Source organism: Thermobia domestica, chromosome 5 (assembly GCF_964235325.1).
Source record: "Thermobia domestica chromosome 5, izTheDome1.hap1.1, whole genome shotgun sequence".
In the NCBI taxonomy this organism is placed as follows: domain Eukaryota; kingdom Metazoa; phylum Arthropoda; class Insecta; order Zygentoma; family Lepismatidae; genus Thermobia; species Thermobia domestica.
In genome coordinates this window covers 236,958,845-236,971,413 of record NC_137458.1, presented here as the reverse complement: position 1 = coordinate 236,971,413, position 12,569 = coordinate 236,958,845, and the positions used below count along the sequence as shown (strand labels likewise).

The following is a 12,569-nucleotide window of genomic DNA, read 5'->3' as shown; positions in this document are numbered from 1 at the left end:
CTTGTACTATACAACGTAATCCTCTCTTGACCATTTCAAATTCGATACTCCTGAGTAAAATAAACTATACTCATTTTCTATTTCTTCTATAACTTGTCCTTTCTTTTTGGTTTCAGTAATTCTTATAATTTTCATTTTTAGCTACTTTTCTTAAAGTGTTAGAGCTTGTTCTTTTCCTGTCAATTCTCTAACATTCCAAGTTCCGATCCTTATATATCCTAATTTTTGCCTTATTATCAAGTTGTCTATACAGAAACATCTTGTTTCTTTTTCCTTTTGATGATGAATTAGTTCAGACGTACAAATTATGAGCCTATCGTGATGAAGATTTTTTTTTAAAGGGGCGTACAATCACTTCTGTCTGATGTTGCTCTGCCGACTTACTGTTTTACAGGATATTAAAACCAAATCCTTCTTCTTTCTCATACGGGTTTAGAAAAAGCAATATCAGCGTTAAAAGCGAAATCATTAATGATTTAATCAGAACAGAGCACTGCAAGAAATTGACTCCTTCATCTAGAATCTTCCTAGGCACATACAAATTTTAAATCGAGCTTGTGTTGACAAATTTATAAGTCCTTACGAATCTGTAAGTTTTAAAGATGATATCAAAATTGTTGTGCAGTTACATGTACCTTAGCTCAAATAATTCGTATTTAATATTTTCTCTTTACTTTGAAGCTATTTAGGCTGCTGATTGCGATCGTTTAAAATAAATTTGTTTAAAATATCATATGTAGCACTCCAAAGTCAAATTCGAAGCTAATTAGATGTTTCCGACCAAGGGTATGAAGTCAGGTTCAAAATCATTCTGAACTCTTGTCTTTCTTTTAAATTTTTACTAGTACGTAGTTGGAGGCAGGATATTTAGTAAGTAGAATTATGATAAATATCTGAAAGATACAAAATGTGTTCCTTTAAAATAATTTTAATATCTGCTGGGGATTTACTTGGTAATAATTTTGTGAACATTGTTCTGTGTGATTCGGGAACTCTGGTCGAGAAACAATCAGCGGCAGTTCTTATCATGGACCACACTGTCATTACGACGACGCAGTAAGGATGTCACGTTTGACTACGGTGGAAACAAATTATTTATCTTATAGGAAAGTCTGAAAGCTAGTAAGAGATGAAAGCGTAAGTTTCGAATTATAATCATCAATTTTATGATTCGCTTACTTTGCCTGAAGATTGATTCCATTCAAGTTAGAACTAACTCGATATTTAAATTGTGGGATTTGTGGCTTTCCATTGGTTGAAGAGTTGGATTTTATTTATTTATTTATTTAGATAACACAGGTTGACATTCGAAAATCCGGACATTAATAATCCAGTTCCTTTAGATTTCCGGCATGGATTTCGGAGTATATTTTCAAATGTACCGCGATAGCACGCATTGTTTTCCAGACATTCCATCTATGTTTCCAGGGCGCTGTAGTCGATAATCATTTAACTATTTTATTCATGAAAGTGAACTAAAATTCTGCAGAACTGTTTTATTTAGTTAGTGAATATTAAAATTTCATTTCCTTTTATTTAGTGTTTGATTTCCTTTCTTTAAAGAACTGTACAAGTAGTTATTTTTAGTTAAATGTATATAGCAAATATAACAATCCAAAATCTGGCATTTTCAAAAATCCGGCACTTCTCAGGTCCAGATGTTGCCGGATTTTTAAATATCAACATGTACAACATGGATTCAAAAGTTCTTTATCTTCAACTATAGCTCTACTTTAAATTGCTTTGTTTTCACTCAAAAAGAAAAAAGTGTGCAATAATGTTATAAAAATGCATACAAATTAACAATCAAACTGGTAGAAATTTGGATATCTCTATATGTTGAGTTCAAATGTTTGTTTACTAATCAATGCTTGTATTCTGCAGTATGGAATGAAACAGCACTTGGAGTTTCCCTAACAGAAGCTGATGCACCGATGGTCCTACCACTAGCATTACGGTATCTTGTTCCTCGAACAGTTACATTCTTCGGTCTAGGTGCTGTAAGTGCAGCCGTCGTCTCATCCATGGACAGCGCTGTTCTAGGTTCTAGCGCTGCTCTTGCTAGGAATGTATATCAACAGATTTTACGTCCTCAGGTAAAGTTTATTCTTAACAATTCTATTGAGTTACATTAGCAATTATTAATCGCATTGTGCTATACAGTACATAAAAATGTATCTTACAGTCTTATTAATCAATATAGTTAGTAAATCAGATCTATTTAATGGAAGAGAACCGATTTCTTCCAACAATTCCCGAATTATTAAGCGTGTTAGTTAGGTCTACAGAAGGTTGTTCACTTTATATCCGATCATTTTTGGCGGGTATTCACCTTAAGAGTTACCGCACCGCCACCACCGATCATGTTCTATTAGATCCGGACCATCACACGTCATCGCAGTTTCCATTGCAGCAAGCTCCGGAGCAGGTGATGCTCCTACACCCTAAAACGGGAATTTCCTAAAACGCTGAAGCATTCATCTCTTATTTTTAATAAAGAGTGTCTATGCCGAATTTCACTTTCCCAACATGACCAGCTAGTGATATACTATAATTTTGGCATATATATTAAGGAAGTTACCCTAAAATATGTACGTAAAGCTGGGCGTGAATTCATTCCTGTGATGCTAATTGATTTCAACACCAAGCGATGGGCTACAGGGAAAGCCCGGAAGAAAATATACGTCATGTTTCATGAAAATCGAATGACTTTATGGAAGTTATAGTGAATAAGAGTATTTCAAATTTGGGGGAGAGTTTCCCTTTCAGCCTTCTTATTGTTTAGTAATTTTACCCCTAAGCATGCAGGATGATCGGGAAACCCTAAAGGAAACATATATCACATTACCTCAAAATTGAATAATTGTTACGTAAGTTATAGTGATTATTTCAAAATCACATTGCTGTATGTATATGCAAGCCTCCCGCATTAGGTTGATTTTACCTCTTTATTCTTGACAAATTTTGCCCTAAACAATAGGATTATTTTCTAAGGTTGGAGGAAGGCACATGCCAAGTTTAATTCTAGCGGAATAAATTTTACGATAATTTTGTAAATTATCGTACAGGTAAAACATAGGCAGACAAACACATCAGTCCTGGTTAAGTCGAATCGTAGAAGCTTTCTTTAATTATAACAAATTATTCTCCACGGTAGTTCGACTTTGTTGCAATATCGGATATTGTTCATTTGAAGATTACCAATCATCCCTACAACTTGGGAGCTAAAATTTATCAAGAAAGAGAGGTGGATTTCCTAACACTTTTATATACTCTGTAAAGAAAAAATAGCGACACTTGCTCGGATATGGTTTTCGCAACATACTTTAATCAATATGATTTTTTACATGAATTCCTGATAATATTACAATGCATATTCCTAATGAGCAGTTCATTCTTAATACTTGCCCCAGAGTTTCAGGCTTTTGACATGAATTTAATGATTTTATATGCATATATAAGTAGCTGTGTGTGTTTTGAGCAAAATCGTTTATAGGAAGAGTTATACATAAAACTGAAAAAGATCAACAACAACAGCAGAAAACAAGAAATGGAATTTCTTGAGGGTAAGACATATTATGTGCAAACATCGGGAAGTACCATACACCAAACTAGTATTTTGTATGTGCACCATGGGCTTTCTGTAGTGCAGCGAATCATTGGAGCCCTTTGGTAACAAGGTTATTGCAAAATGCAACCTCGATTTCACGGAATAACACCCGGATTATCTGTTCCTTGAATTCCATTCTGTTTGAGATAGTTGTCTATTTAATTTTCTACTCATTTTGATCCACAAATTTTCAACTGGATTCATGTCAGGTGAGTTTGTAGGCACATGAGTTTCTAAATAGTCATATTCTTGAACCACGTATTAACAATTTTCGCTCGGCGACATGAAGCATTATCGTCCTGGAAAAGGAAGTAGTCCAAATTTTCTTCAGAAAAGTCGTCTTTAGCTGTTGTAAGAACTGTACGTACCAGAATTTGAAGATATTTTCGTGCATCAAACGATCCTTCACATATATCCGTTGTTCTGACGTCTTTAACGATGAACCAAGCCCATACTATCACTCAGTAACTGAATATTTGCATCTCTTAAACAAAATCCTTGTCAAGTTCCTTGCTTGTTCGTGTCCACAACTTCACACCACCATCGTTTCCCTCTATTCTAAACTTCTTTTCAACGAAGAAAACGACGTGCTTCCAGTTGTCATAAGTCCAAGTTGCATATCAACTCACAACACTACATGTAGAAATCCTCTGTGTTATCTCAGTTTGGACTTTCTACGCGGTTTCTTCTTTGTAATATCCTCTTCATACAGTCAAGACAATACAGTTGTACGAGTAACTGCAGTTCCAAGATCATGTCAAACTACAGAAGCGATTTTTGGGGAAATCACTCCTGAAATCGACAGTGCTATTGATTTCATTTAGCAATCTGCTCTGGATGATGCTTTCTTTTTTCTTGCACACTGTTGACGAAGGGACGATTGTTATGCTGTTTCCACTTGTGGATTACTTTTCCTGCCGTAGAATCATGGATTTTCAGTATTCCATCTATTCCCTTAGAGATTTGCCTTAGCTGCGCAAAGCAATAATTATGTCTTGTTCACATGGCAACAAGTCACATTTCTTACCCATCTTATTTGTTTACAGTCCACATGTAGCAACAATATCACATACAAGCAACGCTGCACAACAACAATTTTGTCACTTGACACTGTTCAAACAATGAGAAAGCAAAGAACAATCATAAAACGCTATTTACCTTAGCCTATACATCACAAATGAAATACAAAATTCTCACTACAATAATTTACGAGACGCACTCAGTGCCGTCTAGCGAAAATATTACTGATACACAAACAATTGGCAAGCGGTGTCGAACACCACAGGTGTCACAAATAACGCAAATGAACTATCCCACACTTCATTTCCTTCTATTCCTCTCCTAACGGGCTGCAACTATTGTTTTCTGTGTAAGTTAGCTTGAGAATTGAGGTGTCGCTATTTTTTCTTTACAGAGTGTAGAAATATGTTCCACGACGAAGTTCGTAAAAAATTTCCGATTTCAATGCAATGTGGCATATTCTTTCTATGAGGTTTCTCAATCATTGTCACTGGTTAGGGTTGAAATCGGGCGAAGTGAAATAAAGAAAAATCGTTATCACATTACATTGCTAAAAGTAAAAGTATAAAGAAAAATGCATATTTAGAATGGGTAAAGAAGAATATATTTTAGATCGGAGGGATTTCCAAACACTATTGCAGTTTTGAACCAACCTCCATGTCCAACTCCGGAGTAAATGATTGTAGGAGATGTGCCAGGTTATACTAACATTATTATTTCTTTTACATGTTACTTAGAGATAGGATCATCTAGCCTAGGCTCTTCTCGTGTATTCAAACCGGATGTGATAGAATATACAGTTTTCAGGATCAACAGTGAAGGTCACTAAGATAAAATGGTAATAGATAGTGAGAAACTGTCTTTGGTATTATTCACTATTACAAGAATCGCTTCTAATCTGTTGGAATGGGATAGAAAACAATCTTTTTATTCGGCGTGCATACCTTGTTCCATCCATAAAAGAAACAAAATTAATTCTAATAGGACCTGGCAATTTCCTTCAGTTATTTGCTCTGATGACATAGAAAGAAGTTTATTTAAAATTGCAATTGTCTTTGAGAATAATATTCCCCTGTATTTATCTAACACACAACTCTCTATTCAGCTGAAGTGTCTGGGTATGGGTTGTGTCAATTGGGAAAAACTGTGGTGTAATAATGCTAAAATACTTAATCTAGAATCAGTTGAAATAGTTAGTTTCATTCTGTCACATGTAGAATTACAGGGCACAGATTGTCTGAGTTCAATTGTACTTTTATATGATAAACATAGTAGTCTTATTCAAATCGTTGATATATATATATATATATATATATATATATATCAGGGTGTCCCAGGAGGAAGGGGTAATACTTCGGAAAATGGTAGTACGGGTGATTCTAAGCAGAAAAGTTCATATGAACGTGGGTCCTAATCTCAACGGGTTGAGACATACAGATTGTGAACCATTTTTAACTTTATATTGCATGTTGCTCAGCCTGTACTTATTCTACAGAGGTGGGACATAGCGGATTTGAAAGATGATGAAATGGCCTTTGCAACGGTATACAACATGTGGAAGTGGTATCTTTGGAAGGGAAGTTATTGAAGGATATTTGGGGATAAGTGTTGCCATCCAGTTTCCTTAAATAACCTTAACTTTTCCAAATTTCCAGTAATATATTTATAAATAACAGTAAATAATCATATATTTCTGTTCCTAGGCATCGGACCGTGAAATTATTTGGTGCACTAGAATCGGCGTACTGCTGGTTGGTGTAGCTGCAACTGGAGTTGCATTTACGGCTGACTCTATTTATGGACTATGGTTGGTATATACTTTATTATTCTTTCCGATGCATGGAGTCTGTATATAATTTCTGCATGAAAAGTATTAAATATGAAAGAATGGAATGAGTGTGTTGTGTTTTTTGAAAATAGCATTATGGTCTATAGAGTTGTTTTCATAAAGTTTTGTCATTAAAAAGTAATAAAACAGTATAGTTCAGGTTACTTTCCTTCTTTTAATTGCAAGGTGTAAAAGAAAAGTTCCTCTTTCCATAGTCAAGAAATAATACTCTATTGTTCTGTGTATTCATTTGTTTATAGAACTATCAATTATTTGTTAAATGATCTCAATTTTCTTTTCATGTAGATATTAATTACCATCTGTATGGTTTTTTCACCATATTTCTTATTTCTTAAAATATACTGTGATTTTTCTTGTATCTGATATTTCGTTTATGTATACAGTACACTTCCAGTTAATCGAGCCCCGGTTATCCGAGTCTCCGGGTTATCCAAGATGGTTATCACTCATTCATTTTAAGCTTGAAGTAATAATTAAGACATGTTGAGCGCCACGGTGAATTTTGTGTGTTTTTTTTATGGGCCTCCAATAATTTTGTAGATGAAAAAAATAAATAAAATGCAACGTTACTGGACCGTTAGCACAAAACTCTTTGAACGGGCCTCGTCGGTTTCTTCTAATCGGGAAGGCTCACCAAGATCGTACTAACGGCCTCCTAAGAAAGTAACGAAACAGAGTAGACATGTCGGTCTCATGGGACCGACACGGTACGTTGAGCGAACTAAGTTGTCGGCCCCATGGGGCGTACATGGCGCTTAACGTGTTAAACCTTGTTTTTAAAGAAATTACACTAATACATAATTTTCTGAATTTTATTTTGTAATTCATTGAATTACATACTGTAATAATTGGATATAAACATACAGTATTAATGTTGACTTTAATACAAAACTATATTAAGAAAAAAAAAGCTAAATTTAGTTCCACTTCATTTGGAAGACAAACAAGTCTTCTCAGCTTTGCCTGAGTTGTCTGCTGGTAGCGAGAAACGAGCATTCATGCTTTTGTAGCATCGGACCAACTGCAACAATAGGCAATTACAGACTTTTTTAGTATCTGTAATTAAATCACATTTTAGTGTGTGTAAAGTTAATTGTTGTTCATGAACAATTTCATTTTACTGTATCATTCTTAAAACCGTTTTTCTTTAGAATTGTCATTCTTTAAAATCATTTTCCTATAGACTTAATATTCGATTTATAGATAATAAAGATATTTTAAAGTTCGTTTACTTGTTTAGAAAGGCCTACTTATAAAATAAACTCAAAATGAACTTCACCTACTTATTATCCGAAGTAGTCTCGGTCCCGATGACCTCAGTGTACTGTGTATATATGTATAATGGAGCGTACTGTGTATATATGTAGAGAGAGCTTAGAAGTTTATTTATTGACAAACATGTCATGTAGTAATTTAGGGTAGCTTGGATGCAGAAAATATTTAAATTTCTCAATGTAAAGAGATCCAAAGAATCTACCCCCCTCTCCAAATAATTCAATTATAGTTCTATTTGTACACTTTGATTGGAACTGCTAAAATTCAAAATATTTCAATTCATCTATTTATATTTTGATTTTATAATTGCTGTCCATAATACAAGATTAGCAATAAAAATTATTAGATTAATTTTAAGTACATAGTATGATCTGCTACAGATGGAAAGAGGCAGTTATTATGGAATGACTTATTTTGAACACTGCATGATAAATGTTTTGTCTTATTTTTAATTTTTTTAAGTATAATTTTTGTAAATTATTTATTTCAATTTGTATATTTTTTCGTATAATGTCTTTTTTCTTATTTCTTTGTATAATAGAACTATGTTTCATCTGTCTTTGACTTTGTTTCGCATGGTGTAAATAATCTTGGCTTTATCACATATTAAAAAAATGGGTTATTTCAGTTTTGTTTCGCATGGTGCATGCCATTTGTAATTGACACATTTTTATAGTTCCACAAATGCTTCTTCTTCATAAATGTGCTGTGTAACATAATGTGCATGATGGTTCAATCAGGAAACAGACTGTTCAATATTCTAAATCAAATATAAAGAATTCTCTGTAAATTTCTCTTAACTTCCTATTATCATATAGATATTGAAAGCATACGTACGTTTTTAAGTGGATCTTATCTCCATGATAGACATTGACTTGATATTCGTTAGTATTTCCTCACAAACGTTCATCTGTTATAAATATATTATTGTGAAGTCTTAGTTACAATTGTGTTTTCTTTCAACAATTGTTCCTTTTATTAAATCAGTATCTTAGTAAATTTAGGTTTCGAACATTTTCAAATGTTTTGCATTAATTGAAACATTCGATTTAATTTTCGATTCTTTACCTAGTTTTCTTGGATGCTTACCTTCAATCCAGTTGAAGGATGGGTGAATACGGACAGTTTGTCATTTTCGATTATTTTTATTCCTAATGCAGTATATGTAGTAATACGAGAATTGAAGCTAATATTGAGCTTCAAATACTTACAAATATTAGGGCCCTTCTTAAAAAAATACATCCCCTAAGTCTGCAGTATCAGAATTGTAATGATCTGACACCATAGTTCTTCTTCACTTTCTTTAGAGATCATACGAATTGGTGAGGACGTTTATGCTACTTGGCTCTATCAGTATTAACAGTGCGCTTGCTCTTCTAATAACTTTGTTGTTTTGTTCTAGCGACTCTTCCTCTTTCAATCCAAATTGCTGTTGTATCACATGTTACCTACAGTTTTCAGTTTTCTGCTTAATTTCCTGGACATTTTTCTTCATATCCTCTAAAACTTCTTTGTGTTCTGGTTTCTTCTGAAGATAAAGAGAAAATGAACATTATTATTTCTTTTATACAGTCTCCAATACGTCTATAATTTGAGAAAAAATGTATTCTAAAATCTCAAATTTTCTAGTTGTGTAATTCCTTCGTTTTTTTACTTCAATATGTGCAGGAATTTTAAAGAAACATTTTCCTATCTGATATTACAGGTATTTATCATCAGACCTAGTATATGTTCTAGTGTTTCCTCACTTTGTGTTTGCAATTTGGTTTCCAAATTACTGCCACGTGTATGGGAGCATTGCAAGCTTTATAGTTGGGATAACTTTACGTATTCTTGTTGGTGAACCTATGATAGGAGTCCCCAGCGTATTGCGTTTCCCAGGGTCTCCAGAAGATGGTGGATCAGTGACGTATCCTTCTCGGACAATAGTCATGGCAATTAGTTCAATAGTGTTAGTATCAGTGTCTATTATGACTCATATATTGAAGACTTCTAAGACTTTTCAATTGGAACAGTCTGTTGAAATAAAGACCCTGAGCTGCTATGAGAACAAAGTTGTCAACAAATCATGATCAAGATGAAATGAAAACTTTCCCAAGAAATATGGTTAGTATCTTTATAAATATTTGCTTTGAGTCAACCAATTTAAGAGTACTATAGTATTCTTTTTAATTTTTTTTAAATACCTGTGTATTTTCCTATTCCTTTTTCCCTACAATCATCATTACATCACATCATATATTGAGACATATTCATACGTAAAAGCCAAAGTTTTAAAACGAACTCTGACCTACATACTCTGAAATTTTAATTATTTTTGGACAGAAGGAAATCATTTTGGATTGTTCAACTGTTCTAGACTGGAAGCTACGTATATATTTGAAAATGAGTAGTAACTCTATCCGTATTCACAAGGAAAAAAACAGAACTATATGTAAATATTAAATGTCTCAAGGAGGTAAGTCAATATTTTTAATAGTCAGAGGCTCTTCTCACCAACATTCCTAGTAAACAGATCCTCTCTTTTATTCACGCACATGTAATGGAGAATTTTGGAATGTAAACTTTAATTTTGATTTTTCTGAAATATTCTCTACATTACTTGAAACATTTTCATTGTTTAAAAGATATACCAAATTCAAGGTGCACATCTCAATGAGGTCAAAACTCACATTCAAATTAAGTTTAAACTGGTTCCTTTTTGTTCTTGCATATGTCTGGAAGAGTTTTAAAGCAACAATTAGTTCAAATATAAAATATCTTATCTTGTATCCGGAGAATTATATATATACCGTGGGACGTAAAACTCAAAGATTTCATTTCATTTCATTTCATTTCATATCTATCTATCTATCTATCTATCTATCTATCTATATATATATATATATATATATATATATATATATATATATATATATATATATCATATGGTTTCGATGTACACTGACATCTTTATCAATAATCTCTATTCGCTGCTAAATTGTTGACATATGGGTAGGTGGAATTTCTTAAGAAAAAGTAATCGAAATTGTGGTATACATAGCTTCTTAAAAGTGTGTAACAAAAATGCTAGAATTTTCATTGTTTGAAAGTTTATACGTATATTCTTCATGATCATGACAAAACTGATGCAAACTTCCTTGATAATAGTAATACACATTTCTGTTTGTTGAAAGGAAAATGATGAGCTTAAACTTACAAAATCTCCGAAGAGTATGAAGTTGACAGTTTGTCATTTTAATTTCTATTGATGCCGTATGTTAGACGTTTTAATTTTCCGGATATAAAATAAGAACTTTTATACTTGACTTATCTGTTATGTATAGCAATTATTAACAATTGTAGAAAGTAATTCATTATATCAAAGACAAATCATATTGTATGTAGGATTAATGGTGTGTACTGGGCCCAATCTAAACTTTTTGACATTTGTTTCAAAATATTTAATTTTAAAAAAATACTGTACTACTGTATTCAAAATATCTTCCATGTGCTTGAAGTTTCATTCGAATATTTCATACTCAAAAAGTCTTATTTTTCGATTTCTGAAAGAAGGACTAGTCTAATGTTAGAAGACTAGTCTCCTTTAATCTTAAAAATGACACGTTTTTAAGTAAATATTAAACGAATACCAATCAGCAGTAGGATCGAACCTTTCTGAACTATAGTGCGTTTTAAAATAAGATTTTAGTACTGTTCTTCAGAAAAGCATTTGAACAATATTATTTGCCAATTCCTTATCCGCTATAGGTTAGTTTGTACAGTACAAAATCCTGTCAGATATTTGAAAGAATTACTAGTGTTTTTAAAGTCTTATATGTTGAGTTCTATGTACGAACAGTTTATACTTGTTGAAATAGTAAATAGGTCAACTTTTGAGTATACTAAAAATATAAAAAATAAATAAATAAAAAATAAAAACAACCCCCATGCAATTTAATGTAGTGATACATAATAAAGAAGTTCCCCTGCCACCTGCAGGTAGATTTCCGAAATTAAACTACCTATATACTCTTCTGTTGTTCGATGCCAACCTATTTCACCGAAACTAGCGCTTAGCATTATGTTTGCCGTAACCACTCATGTATATCAACGATGTCATTAGTACACGTATGAGGAGAATGAAATTAACTAATTAACTCCATGGCCTATCGAATCCGGGGGTTCAATGCCGCCTCCACAAAAGCTCTCTATTGACTTCTATCCTTAGCCAACTAGATCCAGTTTCTACTTTGTAATCCTATTTCTGCCAGATCCATCTTAATATTATTCTTCCATCTGTGCCTGCGTCTTCCTAATGCTCCTTTTCGATTGAATTTCCAATTAAAATTTTGAAAGTGTTAACACTTTATTCCATTATAGCTATATGACTTTCCCATCTGATCTTTCTAGATTTTGTAATTCTAACAGTATTCGGTAAACAGTATAAATTTTGCGGTTCTTCGTTTGAAATCCCATGCCACTTATGTTCGAATATTCGCTTCAGGGTTTTATTTTCAGATACTTTCAGTCTGCATTCTTCCCTCAAAGTAAGGAATAATGTTTTCAACTATACAGCACAGCAAACATAATTATCGTTTTATATATTCTAAGTTTCAAATTCTTCGGCAGAATTAACGGAGACAAAAGGTTTTGGATTGAATGATAACACGAATTACCTGCTTTCAGAAAACATTTAATTTCTTTGTGGATATGGTTTTGATCTGTTAAGATTGATCGTAAATATCTGAAAGTTTAACTTTGTCGAAAGTATTATTTTATATTTTAACGAATCCACAGTTTCCAATATCACGATCATGGCGAAATTCCCTGCAT

General features: G+C 32.9%; 1 protein-coding gene across 4 annotated transcripts in view; it reads left to right on the top strand.

The window, feature by feature from the left end:
* Nucleotides 1-12,569, top strand: part of LOC145686466 (high-affinity choline transporter 1-like) — a 153,919-nt gene that overhangs the window by 135,301 nt on the left and 6,049 nt on the right. For 3 of the 4 annotated variants that reach the window (XM_081759801.1, XM_081759802.1, XM_081759803.1), the window contains 2 exons: nt 1,885-2,096; nt 6,334-6,437. In XM_081759801.1, the coding sequence (XP_081615927.1) occupies nt 1,885-2,096; nt 6,334-6,437 (316 nt within the window). Of the gene's footprint in view, nt 1-1,884; nt 2,097-6,333; nt 6,438-9,459; nt 9,861-12,569 lie in introns of all 4 variants that reach the window. The other variant, XM_081759804.1, reaches the window with a different exon arrangement.